At 32.8% G+C, this 20,118-nt stretch overlaps 6 protein-coding genes across 7 annotated transcripts; 4 read left to right on the top strand and 2 right to left on the bottom strand.

Annotated features, from left to right (window-relative positions):
* The first annotated feature begins 1,771 nt into the window (after positions 1-1,771).
* Positions 1,772-6,554, top strand: LOC110992452. The gene is made up of 3 exons (XM_045628678.1): positions 1,772-1,920; positions 2,148-2,289; positions 5,646-6,554. The coding sequence occupies exons 1-3, from the start codon at positions 1,852-1,854 to the stop codon at positions 6,056-6,058; spliced, it is 624 nt and encodes a 207-aa protein (XP_045484634.1). The 5' UTR covers positions 1,772-1,851; the 3' UTR covers positions 6,059-6,554.
* A 231-nt stretch (positions 6,555-6,785) lies between these two features.
* Positions 6,786-8,774, top strand: LOC123689286 (cell wall protein DAN4-like). Its single transcript, XM_045628689.1, has 2 exons — positions 6,786-6,951; positions 7,388-8,774. Exons 1-2 carry the CDS (start codon positions 6,786-6,788, stop codon positions 8,275-8,277), a joined length of 1,056 nt encoding a protein of 351 aa, XP_045484645.1. The 3' UTR covers positions 8,278-8,774.
* Positions 8,775-10,906: 2,132 nt separating this feature from the next.
* On the top strand, positions 10,907-12,095 carry LOC110992432. Of its 2 annotated transcripts, none has more exons than XM_022258253.2 (2): positions 10,907-11,068; positions 11,369-12,095. In XM_022258253.2, the coding sequence occupies exon 2, from the start codon at positions 11,382-11,384 to the stop codon at positions 11,715-11,717; it is 336 nt and encodes a 111-aa protein (XP_022113945.2). In that variant the 5' UTR covers positions 10,907-11,068; positions 11,369-11,381; the 3' UTR covers positions 11,718-12,095. The 2 variants fall into 2 exon arrangements, with proteins under 2 accessions (XP_022113945.2, XP_022113944.2); XM_022258252.2 differs by having other exon boundaries at positions 10,912-11,072; positions 11,369-12,092.
* A 119-nt stretch (positions 12,096-12,214) lies between these two features.
* On the bottom strand, positions 12,215-14,818 carry LOC123689096. The gene is made up of 3 exons (XM_022258294.2): positions 14,731-14,818; positions 13,938-14,073; positions 12,215-12,490 (listed from the first exon to the last, which is right to left on the bottom strand). The coding sequence occupies exons 1-3, from the start codon at positions 14,800-14,802 to the stop codon at positions 12,381-12,383; spliced, it is 318 nt and encodes a 105-aa protein (XP_022113986.2). The 5' UTR covers positions 14,803-14,818; the 3' UTR covers positions 12,215-12,380.
* Positions 14,819-15,421: 603 nt separating this feature from the next.
* Positions 15,422-17,463, bottom strand: LOC110992462. Its single transcript, XM_045628626.1, has 4 exons — positions 17,355-17,463; positions 16,633-16,691; positions 16,108-16,243; positions 15,422-15,550 (listed from the first exon to the last, which is right to left on the bottom strand). The coding sequence occupies exons 1-4, from the start codon at positions 17,368-17,370 to the stop codon at positions 15,435-15,437; spliced, it is 327 nt and encodes a 108-aa protein (XP_045484582.1). The 5' UTR covers positions 17,371-17,463; the 3' UTR covers positions 15,422-15,434.
* Positions 17,464-18,453: 990 nt separating this feature from the next.
* LOC110992412 lies at positions 18,454-20,118 on the top strand. Its single transcript, XM_022258226.2, has 5 exons — positions 18,454-18,590; positions 18,664-18,755; positions 18,825-19,187; positions 19,437-19,629; positions 20,029-20,118. The coding sequence occupies exons 1-5, from the start codon at positions 18,572-18,574 to the stop codon at positions 20,067-20,069; spliced, it is 708 nt and encodes a 235-aa protein (XP_022113918.2). The 5' UTR covers positions 18,454-18,571; the 3' UTR covers positions 20,070-20,118.

Genomic DNA, 20,118 nt, shown 5'->3' with positions numbered 1-20,118 from the left:
CTATCTTCTCAAGTAGAGAAATGCTGAAATTTTCATTAGACAAAAATTAAAGACAACGTAGGACTTATTTGTAATTTAAAAGAAATAATCGGGCTGAATAAATTACTAACGCCTTGTTTACTTTAAATATGTTTTACTTGAAAGTGCTTGATTCGATTTTGAGTAAATTGATAATTGTATTATGCGTGCGTTTTAAAAAAAAATTCTATAAATAAACACACATGGGCCCAAACTCCACTCACATGACATGCCTACACAACGCCTACATGATACAATTAATTCAAATAGACAAGTAAATTATTAAGTATTATTATATTGGCTTGCCGTTTCTCTTTGTAATTATTGTTCTGGTGATATTTTTTTCGACTTAAATGAATTTTTATATCATATTGTTTTTAAAGTGTCTTGAGAGATCTTACCCGTTCCTTAATTTAAAAATTACAAAAATATCTGTTTAAATAATTCGTTAAAACGTTGTGTCGATCTGACTGTTTTTATATTCATGAGTTTTATAAAGATCATGAAAATAATTTCTTTCTGAAAGAAAAACGCTTGAGGAAAGAAAAATATTATTCGTAATTTGTATATTGAATATGCGTAAACAGCATGTATTTTTAATTTGGGTAAGTATGTATTGCATATGATGTTATTTATCGTTTAAATTTAGGTCTGTTACTTCACTTAAAACAAATATTTTCCTTGAATGGTCAATATTTTTACAACCGTGTCTTCAAGTTCAAACAACCTTGACAAAGCCTTCGACGAAAAACCTCATAACACTTATAATTACACTCTTATGCAATTAGGCATATATTTGTATAATAAACACACATAAACCTCTTTATATTCTAAGTGATCATTCAGCCTTCAGTATTTTATCTTCCTACTAAATTAAGTTTTGTCGCGATGGCTTTAAAAAGTTATAATCATTTAAACCAAATGGAACAACCACAACCAAAATGAAACGTTATGTAGATATAAAATATTTTTAGTTAAGTTATCAAACACAGGTTGGTGTACAAACAATTACTTTCCACTCTTTTGCATCACAAACATTTAAGAAGAGTTTAATAATGTTTCCAGGCCCTATTACGTTTCGCTTTTTATTTTCATAGAACAGTTATTACGAAGCGGCAGTCACCTTTTGTTTTTTAGTAGAGATTATGATTGATAAAAATCGTCCTTTTATTTCTCCCGTTGATGAAACATAAAAAAGGTTGTATAGATTTTAAAATCTAAGTGTAAAAATAGCGATAAAAAACTTTATTTCAGACTACAAAAAGATAAAAAATATTTGTAATTAAAAACGTGTTGCGTGTCTTGTTGCAGTATGTAGTACAACTATGGCATTGTATGGTTTCAGTCAACTAGTTAACGGAGATGCAACTAGAATACGTACGACTTGAGACATTCTAGGATCGAATTAAGCACAAATTGTTTCAATACACACACATGTCTTGAGTTTTTAATATGCTTAACTTCGATACAAATAATAAAAAAAAGATAAATAATAGTTTTTAATCATTGACTAACTAATATACGATCATAAATTACTCACGGGGGAACGGTGATCTCTTATTTTAAAATGTTTAAAATTTATTTAGACCGTGCGTAGGCGACGATAAACATGCAATTTCACACAACGTTGTATTTATTGCTATGTAAGTCTATCTAATAAAATAAAAACGTGTAACGTGTGAAGGCATTGAGAAATTGAAATATTTTAAATATATTAATTGACTGATTATTATTTAAGTAATTCAGGTTTATATCCTATTAAACTACGAATTGTTCAACATTTGTTAGTATGTTAAATTACAGTGATATTAACTCAATTCATAGGTAAGTATAATGTATATATTTAATTTATTTTCAGTTTGTCTTTTAATACCATACCCATCTAAGCAGCACTTTGTTTGGGTAAGTAATTTCAACAATTACATTTTTATTGGTATGAATAGTATACAATAGAATTATCGACTTACATGTTTGAATGAAATTTTATAAAGTTGTTTGAATATCGTTTTAGTAGTTTATATAATTTAACAGTAAGCGATTAAATTAAATCTAAGCCTGAAACTATTATGATTAAATAATTTACGTTACATTAGTGTCAAAACTTTGTCCTTGGAAAATGTTATTTTCAGCCATTACATTGGTGTTTGCTAGCTGACATTTGTAATCATACTTGGATCCCAGAGTGCGGAGCTGAAGATGAGATACCAACTAACAGGAAATTGTTCATAGATGAATGCGATATGTACGAATACAACTGTGACTATGAGAGAGGTACAAAGTCGATTTTTATTTTTAAAAACAGGTAATAACTGTATAGTAAGAAATTAACAAATAAAATTACTAAAAATAACCAAATTAAATTACACGAAATTAACCACAATTTCAACAACAATAGTAACGTCCTATATCTAGTGCGAGCGTCGAAGAAGTGCGCCCGACCATACAGCGCGCCGTGCTTATATAGCCTGAAAACCAGTTTAGTCCAGTATACCCCACTGCTACACGTCACTTGACTTTTTACAGCTTATTCGGCCTCTCCTGACGACGGTGCGTCCTCGCCCGTGTGATGATAGGCAGGTTGGCATGTTGAAACTTGACCTGCTGATGACTCTTGTATCACGTGCGGTGGTTGTGGTGAAGGACTATCGTCATCATCAGCGCCACCTAAAAATTACATCATTTTTGTTATTATAACGTTAAATTAACATAACTTCATCGAAAGTAAGAGCGCATCCATTACTCTCGACACAACATTAGTTCTTTTTTTTTTTTTACATAGCAAGAGCGTCTCCATTGCTATCAACAGTAAGAGTGACTCCATTACTGTACATCACACTAAGCAAGAGCGACTCCATTGCTTTAACAGTAAGAGCGACTCCATTACTGTACATCACACTAAGCAAGAGCGAATCCATTGCTATTGATAGTAAGAGCGACTCCATTACTATCACACAAGACTCCCGCAGGTCTTTACCAAAATAGGTACTAGGTACTTATATGATAAGCAGTCCTAATAAAATTACAGTTCTCACAAACATTTATCAACATACATAAGTTTTGAAAAGGCAAGTAAAAATTACTTACTCTCAAAGAATGCGGCACACACATCAGGGGTCCATTTCCCGCGCCAGGGCAACATGTATTCCGCGGCAGCTTTACCATAAGAACCAGCGACTAATTTTAGTTCATATCTGTCCTGCGACAACGTCGCTAAAACCACATATGGTCCGCGCATACAGGAGTCTAGCTTACCAACAGCTTGGCACAAATACATAATTACCGCCATTGAAATGCACACCCTTGCGAGTCAACCTCGCAATGCACGATGTCTTCATATCTTGACCATTGCTAATGACTCGGCATAGATACTCGATCTCCGTAGTCTGAAAGTTACATTTTTTTAAATTAATGGAAAAGCCTGTCTGGGTCCCTTACCCTTACCCCCATCTCTGACACATCATGTAATGTACCTAAACCCTCTTCTATTGTTTTACTAGGTAATAATACGTCATATACACAATTACAACACACAGGGGCTCTGCCTAATCTATGTAAAATCGTAACGTATTTGATATAATTCGTTGATATACAACCTGTGCATTACCTAATTCTTATGGCATCTTTATGTACTCATAATGACCCTCAGGTGTTACGAATCTCGGGAGTGGTGTCGATTTTTTTATTTCATTTTATCTGGTGAAAGCCAGTAGCCATATCAAGGCAAATATAATAGGTAGCTTTATCTAGCCAATCAATATGGTCCTCAATTAACGGAAGCAGGTATTCCAACTGCCTTTGAGTTTTAAGTTTAAAGTCGACACAAAGCCTATCTGAATCGCTTTTTTTTCTTTACAAATCTCTATCTCTAATTATTTATTGATTCAACACATCTTTTATGATATCTCTAACGCGTAATTTTTCATCATACGACGTTTTATAAGGGCGGTAAACTATAACTAATTTAGTCTACCGCTCGACTCGGAACGCTGTCGAACAAAACAGTCCTCCGTTTTATGTCCTACCTTCTTTAAAAATGTGCAAATAATTTTGATATTAGAAAACTGCCTTTTATCTAAACTTGAATTGTTTGTAGATTGGGTCTCTGGTGCGGTTCCATACTTAGTTTTTTTTTTTAGGACACAAAATTTGTATATGACCAATTTCCCCAGATGAAAAACAGTTAATATTAGACTGAAAATTATCTCGTTTTCGGGAATTATCTCGCAAATTTGGCCTTTTAACGTGATTTTGTATTATAGAGGGCTTGGTATAAAATGAGAGGATTTTAACTAAGCCTACCGATGATAAATTAGCACTAGTCGCGGCGGCGCGAACTTGTGGGTCCTTAATACCCCAAATAACTACTGCGACAATTAACTCTTCACTCATTCCTCGTACAACACGCAATACGTGAGATAACTATCAGAGTCTGTTGTCATTACGTCGAATAAAATATTTGCTAAGTCTACTCGCTACGGAAAAAGCTATTTAAATTCTCTCAACTATGATCATTACTAAGCCACTCATTTAGCCACACTTTAGCATCCCCTTTCAAACAGTATCCAATCAGAGATACACACTCACGGTCATCCCAATAATTAGACAACCGCGCAGTCTTCCTGCTCACACCATATATCGAAATATTTGAAAGACGGATCAAAATTAGAAATATAAATGGAGTTAGATCTTACCAGAATTGTGCTCAACGCACTTACTAGTTTGTCGGTCACCTGATTAAGTACCAGATCAGTGCTTGACTCGCATGCGCTGCTTGAACTTGGCACCGGAGCGTTCTCAGTACCATTGTGCGAACCGTCAGTACCAGGTGGTAACGAGTGTCACTTAAGGAAGAAAGCAGCAAATCCGATGGTGTTGCGCATGTCGGTGCAAAGGGCCGATCCCCTCGCGGTGGTGTTGCTGAGCACTGTTGTGGTGACACCACTGGTGGACATAGCTCAGTCGCTTGCGTCGGTTGACGGTTTAATATCGACTGTAACGTTTCTTCAAGCCCAGAGACGGGCACACCGTCTTTTTTTTTACGTGTTCACCGCCTACCCTCCATTATTTTTATTAAACGTATATCACTCGCGTTTCAAACTGACTAAAATAAAACCACGTGGGCGTTAATTTAAACTAATCAGAAATGAGAACGAATCCCACTACTGAAGTAAGAAATTAACAAATAAAATTACTAAAAATAACCAAATTAAATTACACGAAATTAACCACAATTTCAACAACAATAGTAACGTCCTATATCTAGTGCGAGCGTCGAAGAAGTGCGCCCGACCATACAGCGCGCCGTGCTTATATAGCCTGAAAACCAGTTTAGTCCAGTATACCCCACTGCTACACGTCACTTGACTTTTTACAGCTTATTGTATTTTATCCTCTATTACTAACTACATACATTCAAATTATTATGACATCTAAACAAACACATACATAAATCCAAGTCCAATGCCTACTACTATAGTATGTAGTATATAATAGTGTATGTATGTAGCAATAAAATGTATTTATTTTTGTTTGTTTTGTGATATATAAAGTCCCTTAACACGATGGCAGGGGAGTGGAGTAAAAATTAAAAAAAAAGTCCAATGCCTACAACTCTTTCATGATTCCAGATTTTGAACCTATAAACTATTCGGATTGCTTCAATTTACCAATAAAAGAGTGTCCCGTTGTCCAACCATGTCCATCGATACCCCCGTGTCCTGATCACAGGTTGCATAAGAAAGGAAATAAGTACAAATTCGTTAAAACTCCCCCGAAGGATTCTTTAAGACGGAGGGGTTTTAAAAGAACTACGCTTACGTCATTACCAAGACATATGCTTAGAGGAAGGCGGCGGTATACACCATGGCATACTCGAAATATTAGAAGAAGCGTATCGAGAACAAGGGCTACATTTACAACAGTTGTTTTAAAAAGAGAAGAGGTAATCAAGAATGGAAAACGAATGATGAAAGTAATAAAGAAAATATTTAGAACCGTTACGAAAAAGAAGGTTACGGACGATCAGGATTTTCTTGAATAAATGTTTATTTTCTATTCTTACAGTAACATATTACAAAATGTAACTAGCATATAAATAAGAATACAAAACAAATTTTAAATAATGCGATCCTTGTAAATTCAGAAAGTGTGCAATTAAATAGCTAATCACACATGAGCATTGAGGGATACTCATAAATGGTGCCTCCCTAAGTTAATTTGTACGTGCTTACGGCCCTGCAATTGCGATCGTTTACCAGGACGAGTGTGATTATTTGGTACTCACAGCCCCAGTCTCTTCAACACTTCCACATTATATGCCCTACCTCTAAGGACCTCAATAAGATTAGGCTGGATAGCAAGATCACTCTTACTGGTTGTATCCACACTTGAAACAAAGTTGGGTATATACGTAGTATAGCGGTTAATTTAGCCTCATGTAATTATTCATAATAAATTAATTTTAGATTTGCTCCACCATCAAAGATATTACTTTTCTTTATAGAAAGGGAATATATTTTATTTTTCCAGCAAGTTTATTGCAATGTGTCATAAAAATAAATGTATGCTATTTCAAAAGTATTATTTTTTTACACCACACGTGTCTCGTGTTTAATAATGATTTTTATTTTGTGGCGTAGTTAAGCTATATGAAATGACATTTACACTAAATAGTCACTTCTTTATAATAGGTCTAACTGTATTTACTCAGCAAACATTACAACACTTTATACCTGTGAGTATATTAATATCTTTCAAAATAATATTAAATGTTAACAAATATTATACAAGAAGCTTTACAGCCCCCCTCCCCCTGTCTATTAGCACAATTCTGTAATCATACTGGTATTCCAATATGTGGCAAACAACAAGAAGAAAAGCGAAAATTCATAGACGATTGTGACATGTACGAATTTAACTGTGATTATCATAAAGGTGAGGTTGGATTTTAATTAAATAGTACATAAATAATTTAAAAAAATGTTGGGTTTCCCTTCATGTATATATTAAATAAATCGTTTATTAGATATAGGGAACTCATAACAGACGCCTAAGATTGGTAAAATAATATTAAATTAATAGATAGATATAGGGAACTCATAACAGACGCCGTCGACATTTTGGGTCTAAGCGGTTTTCTCATGATGTTTTCTTTCACCATGTGAGCGAGTACTTAATGCGCACAAAGAAAGTATAGTCCACACTGGTGCACAGTCGGACCTGATTTTTTGAAAATATATACTGTGCTAAAAATAACCTGTCAAACCCTATTTTAAATATCATATCTTAAAAGCAGCTTAAGGTCTGTTGAATTAAGTATCATATCAATCTCTTATGGTATCACAGGTGGTCGTAAACGTAAATATTTCAGAATTCCAAAAAGTTCCTGATGGAGACTGTGAAATACTACATGAAACTAGCTCAACTTCAAGCACACAAGATACAACAATGATGACGTCTCAAACTTTAACTCGTATCAGTAGTGCACTTATAACAGAAAGAACATCTGGTACTATTCCTAGTTCAACCGAAAGCACAACGCTGACCACTATTCCCACTACAACAGAAAGTATGTCTAGTTCAACCGAAAGCATAACGCCAACTACTATTCCCACGACAACAGAAAGTATGTCTAGTTCAACCGAAAGCACAACGCTGACCACTATTCCCACTACAACAGAACTTATGTCTAGTGCAACTGAAAGCATAACACCGACCACTGTTCCCAGTACAACAGAACGTTTGTCTAGTTCAACTGAAAGCACAACGCCGACCACTATTCCCAGTACAATAGAAAGTACAACTTCTAGCAGACCTGAAATTACTACTGTTCAAAGCAATACTAAAGCTATATCTGCCACTCCAATTACAGAAAGTACACAAGGTGATATGCAAGTGACGGCAAATTATACATGTACATCGGGTGTGACCACATTAGCTACAGAAATAGTAGTTGCTTCAACAATACCAGCTTCTATTAAAACTGAAACATCATCTGCCCAAACAAAAACGAATTCAACAACCATGAACACACATTTTAACATTTCTGTAACATGTAATATGTATCCTAAGGACTGCGAGAGACCAGTAACATGGGAAACAACATCCAAAGGAGAGACTCGAGATTTCTATCAAATACTCAGAGCTAAATACGGAAATCGGGTTAAAGTTTTAAGAGCTACTACACACTGGCCTATCCCCGGTGTAGTTTACAGATTTAATGAGGAAAATTTTCGATTCGGTCGACATAATGAGAGTTAAGTTATTTGAAAATGTAATAGGCTCTTGGACCATAATGTAGGTTAATAGACTGAAGTGCACTACGTACGGTTTGAGCCAAGTTTACAATTGGGCTTGGCTAACGGCCAGGTTTTAGTGGAACAGACTTTAGGGTTATTCATCTGTTTGTGTATCAAGCGTTCAGACAAAGACGTACTTAGGGACTGTGACTTTTTTATCGCGTCTGGCTTCTATTCAGTTTACACTGACATCGTATCCAATTATGGCTTTATTAGATTTTCAACTAGAGGTGATTTGAAGAACTTGCAGTTTAACATTTAAAAACTGCACTATTTTGATAAATCATTCTATGGCATTTATCACCATCAAAACACGTGATATGGTGCAGAATAATAGATTCATTTTAAATGCTGAGAAATGTGTACAAGGTTCGGCCAAGGATGGCACATTGTTCATTTATCTGATGTTGTTTTACAAAAGTATAATTATAGACCAGTACATTTTTGTGATTTGCGATAAGATTGGTAAAATAATATTAAATTAATAATTTAAATATATAATATAAACTTTAAAGAATTAACACATAGTAGTTAATGGTTACACATGTTTGACGTTCGTTGACCTCGAAGTTAATCGAATATTGCAATGAACTTGGCCCCGAACGAACGCAATCGTTAAGTTTCTACGTCTCGGAAACTATTGATTTTGTGTCTTTTCGAGTCGCTTTTGGTTTTTGGTAATTTATTTGTGATAAAATATATTTTAAAAGGTAGATACTCTACCTTTACTTTCCTTTAATTTCACACGATATATTTATTAGGTGTAATCTCATTATTATTATTAATTATTTTACGATTCCTATGTTTTACAATAACGGCTGTTTTGATATAATAATATTTTCATAATACGTATATAGAACACCCTTTAAGAAACGATTTCTTTAAAATTCATAAGTGCTCAAAGCTTGTATTATAATTTTGGAATATCAATTATAAATGAGCAAATACATTTTTTTATAAAAGGCGTAATATGCTTAATTGTTTTGTCAAATTGTAATCCAGAAGTCCATTTAGTATTATGCATAAATGGATTTTTTTTTATTAATTAAGGATTGAGTTAAACAAATTAAATGACAAATCGACTAAAGTTTCAATTATATCTATAAAACCCCAAATTAAAACTTATCAGAGTAATTAAATATTAATTTGTTTAAAGTAATACAATTACTTTGTGTACCCTACGTCAATTTAAGGTTAATCTTTTTAATTACCCTCACTGGATTGCGACATGTATGTTGGCAATTTTTTTACGTTTAACTGTTCCCTATGTTTCAATCAAGTAAATATTTACTAATTTTTCTCCGAAAAAAATTTTATTCTGTAATTTCGATTTTCTAATTAATTTCTTTTGTTTGTTTTTTGTTTAAAGAAAACACTTTAAACAAAAGACAAGCATAACAAAAAAGTTATGTTAAAAAAAGACAATCAGAGACACAACAAGAGAATTAGGATCACCTGTTAGGACAGGATTAAGTATTTTATAAATAAAAAAATAATTATTTAAATAAATAATTTTTAGACATTATAATATATAATATTCAATAATTTAATTATAATATTTAATCATTGCGAAACTCAAACAGCCTTGCTGCTCATAGTTTGTCCTTTGTTTTTTACCATGCATTGTTTCATAATTTGTTTGATGAAAAAAGCAGATAATATTGCATCAAGTGAGCTTTGACAATTTATTTAAATATTACGTGCTTTCCTTCTTTAATGAGATGTATGGTACAGTTTTGAAACGATTACGCCAAACTTACGAAATGTAACCATTTACAGTAAATGTTGGAATATTCGGAGATGAGTTGAATCATTATGTATAACCTTTTACTAAGTAGACTGTAAAACTACCGAAGAAAATTAAATCATCAGGTATAAAGCCGAGAATATATTTGTAGCAACAGCCAAATTGTATACAGTAGACCTGCTTTCCCTACTTTTCTTTCATGGCACAAATGTTTTATACGTCCTTTGTTATACTATGTCTCAATATCAATAATCCATGGAGACGGTATTTTTAGTCCCGCCTCATGTTTTAAATGTCGACTCTATATTTATGCAAACTATATAGTCAAACTTAGTGAGAAAACCGGTGTGACTTAAATAATCGACGCCAGTCAGGCACAACAGATCACTGAAAAATAGATATGGAGAGAGTTTTTCGTCTCGAAGGTAAGATTATGGAAAGAATAAAAAAAGTTTCTGCGTCTATTAGATGTAGCATGCCTTCCCCATTAGACGGGAATTTAAACACATTGTATAGTAAAAATTGAATTGATTGATCAACAGAACTAGGAAGCGACAGTTCGGAAGTATACAAGGCAAACTTGTAAACTTATACTACGGCACTAAATCATGTTAATCACTTGGTGATTAATATATGTAATGTCAAGTTGTTGCTCTTACTTTTATTTAATTGTAAAATGCGTAACATATTTCTATATAGTAAGTGTGATAGTGTTTTTGTGTAATAATAATACTGAATGATATCTCCTCATTTCTTTACATATGACGTATTATTTTTTTAACGATTAGGTATAATTAGTGTCTACATAATTTTACAAGCATGACATGGCATTTGAATCTTAAATTTCGATGCGTCTATAGTTAACCTGATATTAATAGTACAGTAAGGAACAAGTTACGAACTCGGAACTCGGAAGTCACCGGAAGGTTACTGCAGAGCAAGGTATATATTATGAACATTACCTGTGCCCGCGCAGTGCTCGTTATAACGTGACCGTGACTTTTGTGAACGTAAGTGCTGTTTTTCTACTGTAATAGACATAGGAATATTGTTTTAATTAGTGTGTTTGTTGCATGGTTTTAGCTCCTTTGATTTGGATAGAAGAATCCTGTGCTTCTTTAGTGTTTACTGATTATTTTGCACGTACTAATTACAATAAATGCAAGCAATTGTCTTGGTTTAAGTAAACAAGGTAATTAAGTAAACAAACTTCTGTAGCAACTTCTTAACTTTATCTTAGCTTAGATCATTAAAAGTTAAGTAAGTTAAGTTTTTCCCTTTCGATAAGTCTGTTTTTAACTTTCAGGTGAATCGAAAACATGCACCGAATACTTTTGCTTGCCGTCCTAGGGTTAGCGAACGCTTACCCAGTACTATTTAATGAACCGCATGTAGGTATCGAATATGCTCCCCTAGCTCCAGTAGTACACTCACACCCTTCTGTAGAACTTAACGCAGCGAGTGAAGCACAACTTCCAAGGGAACTTCTTAAATCAAATGCCTTTTATGATAACCCGGCAATTGCTGCTGGCTTGGCGAAAGAATCGTGGTTTACTAATAAGGAAATGCAGGTGGTTGAGCGTGAGGCCGAAAAGATACCGAGACAGAGGATCTATGACATGGTGAAAGGAGCTGGTTTCCTTGATCAACACTAAACATTGAACTTTTTTTTCGGATACGCAAAATTAATTTGCGTATCATGGGTTTTTATTTATAGCTGCAGTGACTTTTTCACACATTATTCTTTAAGCATGATTATTTTGATAGAATAAATATTGTATTTATTTAAGGAGATAATGTTGTTGTAACCTTAGTTTGAATGTTTGTTTCGTTGATTATAAGTATTTTAAGTCGTACCTTTTAGTTTGTAAGCCTTGTAAATATGCGCGTGATATAAATTTAGGGCGTCACCTTGTTTGATTTAATTAAACTTGAATGTGTAAAATTATTTTCTGTGATCTCGAACAATAAGTACTAACGTAAGTTATTGTTTCGTATACTATATATTGAATAAAACAATTATTTGATGTTTCGGTGTTTTCATGGTTTTTTACTTATACTAATCTCGTTGACTTGAGAGTTTCATAACTAAGATTGAAGCAAAATATCATTTATTTTTGTAAAGTATTATTTCACATTAAGTTTTTTCATTAAACAATGTCAATACTATCGAGTTTTGAATAGGTGTTTTAAGTTATAGTAGTTTTTAAGTTATATAAGTATATAAAGTAATTATTACATATTTTAAAATTAAACCTAAATTCTTTTGTTATGAAATTCTGTCTATATTTCCATCGTTGCTTGTACGATTAGAAAAATTAGATAACAGTATTTTGTAATTCACAACCATCTCCATAGGCTGGTTTCTTGAAGCTTCTTCCCCGTTTACAGGTCACCCAGCATTCGTGAACAGGTTTTTGAACAAAATCTGTAAGAAGAAAAGTCAAAGTAATCTGGGCTGAATTTATCAGAAAAGAAAGGTCCATTCTCAATTTTTACTTCATCCCTCTGATATAAAAACAAACTATATATTTTTTTTAATATTCAGGATTGTAACAGATGCCGTCGATAATACAACATCGAAGGTTTTACATTGCGGGTTTTTCAATATGCTGCGACGATGTTATTGCACAATAAAACCGTTGTACGGAGGATATTTTACTTTCGTAGATATTAACAGTACCCTAGTTATAACATATTCCCTAGTAGATCAATAGTTCAGGTGACCTAATTTTAGGTCAGAAACCGATCTATTTGTTTTACTGAAATATATCGTTTTAATAATAATAAATTGATTTTTTATTATTTTCATTATTATTAATTATGAAAAGAAGTAAGATATAATTATTTGAATTCATAAACTATTAGGAAAGTAAAAATTTAATTACTTTTAGTAAAGTACACGTCGTTTAAATAATCTATGGGTTCTTTTATAAAAAGAATGAAATTCGGAAGGATCACAAAAATGTTTGAAATTACAAATTAATAAAAGTATTTTTTTGAATCCCACTATACTTCTACAAATACAGTTCAGGGGGAATAAAAGACGTAACAGTGCGTTCTGTTGCAAGAAAAGAATCACTACTATAACAGATATGACACTATAATTAAAGTGCAGAAGGCAAATTGAGAGATAATATTATGCATTGCTTCTCTTTATGCAGTTGATATTTCAACGACCTCTTTAGTTCAATTTCTCGATGTATTTTATAATATATTCAATATCTTTACCTAGATCGTATTTTTATTAAATTAAGGGTTGGAAATCAAACAATTTTTTTATTATTATGTATCATACCAAAAATACTAACATATTTAATTATTATGAATTAAATGTTAATCCATGACATGATTGACATAATAATATGCAAAGGATAACATTATAATAATCATATAATAATTATATTTATGCGAATTATTGGGTTTGTAAAAATATAGGAATATTTTTGTACATATGTGTATGTTATGTATCCAAATAAGATTCGCTTATAGGGTTAGCTTAATCAGGTTTCAAATAAGAATCAATTATATTTAAATCATAACTGAATAAAATCATTAATACAATTCTGTAATAATATTAATAAAGTAATTGTATTATACAGAAGTAAAATAGATTCCAGAGTCAAGTGTAGGTGGAATATATTGAATCGATGTTTAATTCAGCTGTGTAAGGACTAAAGGATCTGTCGTTAAGGATTTGTATTAAGATGATCAACAATTTGACTGGCAAGAACTTTTCGTAAACGAAATTTATCAATCTTGAACTAATTATCGTGTATTACATTTTCGGCGTTAATGTGTTTCCTAAGCTTAAGAGAGCTTATTTCCCCTTTAAAATGCCTTAAGTAGAATAGTTTTCTGAATAAAATTTTTACCTTTTCTAGTATCGCAATTAAACTCATGCATGTCGCAGCTGTCAATAAAAGTGCGCATTTCACCGCATGAGTCGATTCCGCAAATTGGGACTTGATCGTGTCGGCAAATGTCCGCTATTTGGCACTCTTCTTTAAGCTTAAAACAGGTGCTGCATTTTACACAGATTATTTTATATGGTTTTTACTGGAACATGCTTGTTCCAATGATTTCAAGTTAGATCCATTATGACTGACTTAATTTACCATGTAGGCGGAAAATTGAAAATTTTATATTTTTAAAGTGAAACTTCTAATACATCGTCTCAAACTTTTTCGTCTGTGTGTTGCATGTTGCGTGACGGTCGGCCGCGGTGTAGGGATAAAGTGAAAGGCGCTCGTCATATGTAGCAGCCAACGCCAATATGGCTGTGTAGCGTATGGACTATTTTTAATATATGTATATAATCTAAATAATTGTTATTAACATGTGTATATAATCTAAATTATTGTAAGTATTATGTATGCCGTACTCTCTAAGAGTTCAATAAAAATATTAGTTGGAGACTTAATCTACTTTTATTATTTCCCATTATCATTTCAATTTTCCAAGTATAAAATTAAGGTTGATGAAGCTATTTTTATACCCTTAATGGAATATTATTCAAAAATTTTATAGTTGGCGTGGTTTCATGAAACCACACAATCCGTTTTCCTACTTTGTACCTAAATTATTTGTGAAGTATGTATAAAAGAATAATATACTACCAGTTTACATGGCCTTAATTGTTTATAAATCAGTATTTTCAAATGTTACCTTAGCACCGTCGACATGAGCTAAGCAGTTATTTACATTTATTGCCAACACTATAATACAAACAAGTAACATATTTCGAACATGATGTTTTATTATCGTATTTTAAATCGATTGTATGATGAAAGTTACAATACAATCTTATACCATTAATATAAACACCTATATTAAATGAAAAAGTGAATTTGTTACTTGCGCATTAGGCTTCAACTATAGAACATTTCTTTAAAATTATATTGTGTACTTAATTGCAGAATGAGTTTGTGGTGAATTAATTCTTAATGTACTTTACTCCTTTTCTGTTTTATAAGATAGTATCGAGAAGCAAAGGATGAATGGTTGCCTAGCAATATTAAAAAAAATATACCCTAAAATACATTCAGCTTAGACAAAGTAAAACCTATTATTTAGTTTAGTATACGGCGTAAGATTACGATCATTTAGGGGCGGCAAAAAATGAACTATAAAAAGACTATTGTTAGAAAAAAGATAAGTCATAAACTTCAAACACACACTCACACACATTACAGAAACAATTGAATGCGAGTAGTTCAAGAAAACACGGACTTAATAGTTTCCTATACTAACGCAACAATCTAATGAAAGCTCTTTAATGATTTAGCGTTTTGTCCGACTTCCGACGAAATATGTTCGCTGGAACACAATCAGTATGGCAAATAATAAAGATCAGTAATCGGTTTAACAATTTATTTATATTTTGATTTTATATTCAAGTTACAGTCGGTTCTATATTCTGGCTTCTTGAAGGATCGTCCCCTTTTACACGTTACCCAACATTCGTGAATTGGCCTCTGTTTGAAATCTAGAAAATGTAATGGAAAAAAGTATAAAAACATGTATACTTTTTAACAACCAACTAATTTTAATTGTCTTAAGGATGGTGGGGTACAATAAAATGGAAACCAGACGGGACTTACGGTTGGCCTACTACCAACTGAAATTTTGGAGGAGGGTAGTGTGCAACCCAAGTGTTCTCTTGGTTTCTTAGTACTTATGGGATATGTGCGACGGCGAAGGCCTGGGTTATTTGCGATACCAAGGGCAAGATGGTTCTTCACTGTTGCACAGATCCTCGTTAAGTGGGGTTTACAAGGGTGACCAAAACCGGCACGCGACTAAATCGAAATTGAATTTTTTTTGAATTTCAATTTAAGAACATTGTATTGCATGTATATTGCATTAATTTGTCATGTATTTTTGTGTTTAGTTTTAGTTTACGTAAATTTTGGAGTCAAGCAATCACAAAAAATATGGTACCGTTGCAATTTACGGGTGTTATTTTGAAATTTGTGGGTTAGAGAGAGGAGAGATAACTTGTGAACTACTCTGAACGTGACTGTATTCAATGAAGTTGCAAACCTTTTTTGCTGTCACAGTTAAACTCATGCATGTCACAAGTGTCTATGAACGTTCTCATCTCCCCGCATGAGTCTATTCCACACATTGGTACTTTATCGTGGACGCATAAGTCTGCTATTTTACATTCTTCTTCATTCTAGAATATATAATACGACAAATTATCGTTAGTTTTCTGTCAGCCAGAACTTTAATTTAGCAACCATAGAACTATTTTGTCTTGAGCATCGTAAATATTATTATTTCACAATACTTGCACAATTTATAATTATTTAATAAATGTTTTATATTTTAAGTTTTTACTGGTGTTGTTAATATTGTTTTTAGATTTAGTATATCAATAGTATTCTATTGTTTAAGTATTGTTACTGTAGATGTGGGAAATATGGAAAATAAATAAATAAGTATTGCTTTTAAGATTTCGCGAAAAGAAAATAGATTTTTCTAGATGTTATATTGGTTAAGACAAATGCGATTAGTCTTTTCTTAGTTTGTAAATATTTAAATATATTTTAATACATATCGTACCTTTATGGTTTCACTGTGTGCCGTCACAAGACTTATATAAGCCAGTAGACATGGTATAACTAAAATAATATAAAATTAATTATATTTTAATTGTAAATGTTCACGGTGACCATTAAAACCAGATCAAACGGGCCGCTGTCTATGGGTACTCAACTTGGCAAAAGACTCGGCTCGCGTGTGCGTATTGGGCTGGAAATACGTTGGTGGGTTTCTGATTGCTCATATAGACTGTGCGCGACCAAATCTGCCTTAACAAACGCTCAGCAATGGAACCACGGATGTCGACGTTGATCAAGCCGCTTAAAAAGCGACAGGCGTCGACGATACACACGTCTACGTTCAATACGGTCAAGTAAAAGGAGCTGGTACTGGGGCCTCCTGTCCAGAGCTGAGAATAGTATCTAGGGGAAAATTTGCGTTTTATAGAGTTGTACCCGGAGTGATGTACCGTCTCGCCTTGCTGAGCGACACCAAACTTCTTAAAGTCAAGGGTGTATATATTCATAGGTTTTTGTATCTACTTGGGGTTAAATCATACGACATTAAGTCGACGAGTCCAAGAGTCTGAGAGAGTTCGTGGCAAATAGACATACCAAAAGATTGGCCTTCTCCTTCGCGGTGTGGGTTTCCCCCTTGTTCAATGGTGGTATGGAGGGTTAATTTATATACATATATGGGAAAGTATATTTCCTATATTTTAAATTGTAAATTGTAATACTTACCTATAAAAATAATCATAACGGAGCATTGTGGTTAAACACGTTTGCACAATAGTAACATGCTATAAAATTTTATCTTTAACCACTTTAAATGGATTACTTGAATCAAATATGTTCAAAGCAAAAAAGTATACATAAAATAAAAAAATAAATATAGCGAACAGTGTCGCTATCTTATAAACATTGTTCTGTAGTTTATTTAATGTATGAAAATACGAGTTTTAGAATGGAATATATAAATAATGTTCGAGTTTGCTTTTGACTTTCACAATTTTATTCCCTACATATGATTGTTTAATCGGCATACTTGCCGAGCCGATAACCTTCAAGGTATCCATCAAATTCGTGTTTTAATTGTATGACGTCATAGCCTTATATAATGTAGGCTACATTTGTTTACACGCATTTAATTAGCACGGAAGGGAATGCGACAGGGCTATTAGCTGTGTGAGAACCGCATCAATGTTTCTAATCTAATCACAACTCGCTTAATAACTATAAATCACATAAAAGTAAGGATATGGACTAAAACGTTTTAATATTTACAGAATTTAAAAAGTTAACGTGAATATTAAAGCTGTTATAGAAATCGAAACTTGAAATTTTAGTCGATATGATCCGCGTCATTTTGTATAGTAATTTTCATTGTTTGCAAAGGACCTTTCCACGAAATACATTTTGAAACAATTCCACTTTTATTAAATAATATGGTTACTTTAAAACGAAAAGAACAGAGGCCAAATAAATGAAGGTTACATTTGAATTAAAAAATGCTGCCCACGCGAGCTCTTTGAAGAAAATAATGAAAATTAATATTAAACAATATAATAAAGCAACAGCTGTCTGTGTAGGTAGGTAGGTTAAAAAAAGTAATTCCATGAGTTTGGAAAATGGACGTTTTGGCAATAATAAATAGAGTTTTATTCTATGTGCGCATTAAACATTCGGTGGAACGGTGAAGTGCATAGTGAGGAACTGGACATGTCTTAGATCCAAAAGGTCGACGACGTGTCAGGCTCTGGACGCCGACCACCACCTATCATGAAACATTCAGAAGTCTGAGGCCCAGTCCTAAAGAAGTTGTAACCATTATTTTTCTTTAAATATATTGAAATTAATACTTCAAGTATCAAGATTCTTCGTATGATACTTCCAATTATCGACACTATAAGTGCATTTCTTCACTTCCCCTTCTAAGTGTATTCCTTCAAAAGTCCACCATGAAGTTCATATTGATTGGTAATTATTTTTTAATAAGAGCTATTCTATTCAGAAAGTTAATTTAAATGTTATCTACCTCTTATTATTTTAGTTGCGGTGATGTCCTGTTTATATATGTATACGAATCAAGAACATATAGAAAGATTAGAAGATGTGCTAGCTTATGGTATAGAAAAACCGAAGGTGAGCAATAAATATCTTTTTTCATTTATTTACTTTCAACAGTCCCAATAAAGACGCTTGTTCCACCAGAAAACTAAACGCGAAGTTGAGGAATCAAAAACGAGCACGCAGTCACAATTCCTCCAATTCGTCGAAGAACAGTTAATACAGCACACACAAGCATTGGAACGTATTTTAAAAACTACAGCAAACAACGAGGAATTGTTACAAGCATTAATAGAACATTTTTTAAACAACATGGATCAGCCCAAAATGCCTGAAAAGATCGAGGTACATGTACCAACAAGGAGGACCTACAATGAAGATTCAGAGAACCCTCTGGTTATGTTTGGAAAGGGGTTTTCAACTTATGGAAGCCTGTTGAAAGACATAATAATACGGAGGTTTGAAACAGTTGAAACGCCAAAAGAACTTGATGAAAATTCCATAAAGGTGCGTCGTAAAGCTTTTGAATATTGGTCTTCTGAAGATTTTACAATACACGCCTATTTTTTAAACTATACGTAATCAAAATTAACAAATATATTGCTGTTGTAAATATCTTTTTGATTTAACAATATGCTCCAAGAAATCCTTAATATTTGCCGTCTTGACAGTTTAGGCAGTCTCGGAAGGGATGATTTTTCAATCATAAATATTGACACATGTTTTCTTATAATTTAAACAGCAATTTTTTTTCAGACCCGTCGAGATAATGGAAGACACCCGATAATGACTCAAGGTAAGAGTGATCGCAGTGTAAGCCCGTGGTGTTCCATCGCTGTGCTATGCCACAAAAAATTCAACCCTATTTGTGGATTCGATGACAACTTTGGATATGGAAAATTTGACGATCTTTGTCATATGTTACAAGTTAACTGCTATTGGAAATACAGTAAGTAAAAGTTATTTTATGACACCAAAGTGTCTATGTTCAAGTAACTTTTGTTTTGAACACAACCAATAAAGAGAGTTAGCCCTGGTTGAATGAAAATGGCTTCATTTAACCTAATAATAGGTTTTGTATATTCGTAATGTAAAATATCTTTAATCTCCTTTAAAAAACTTGTAGACTTTCAAATTTTGACAAGTTCTAAATAGGTATATCAAACTTATTTTAAACTATATAGTTTATAATATTATTACATGGTCTGTCCGACAATCATCCCAATATAGCAAAATAATTTAGATATTTTACTTTTTACGCATTTTGAGCAATTGACATGCAGATACTTTACAAGAGAACTACGATGTTTGAACCGGTGCAGATAATAATAATAATACCTTGTTACAGATTTTGCTCTCGTGCCGTCTTGTAGACCAATGAAAAAGTAAATTCATGACTTCAAATATGTATTTATTTAATAAATTATGCTAATAATAA

The sequence above is a fragment of the Pieris rapae genome, chromosome 6 (genome assembly GCF_905147795.1).
Source record: "Pieris rapae chromosome 6, ilPieRapa1.1, whole genome shotgun sequence".
Classification (NCBI taxonomy): domain Eukaryota; kingdom Metazoa; phylum Arthropoda; class Insecta; order Lepidoptera; family Pieridae; genus Pieris; species Pieris rapae.
This window is presented reverse-complemented; position numbering and strand designations above follow the sequence as displayed.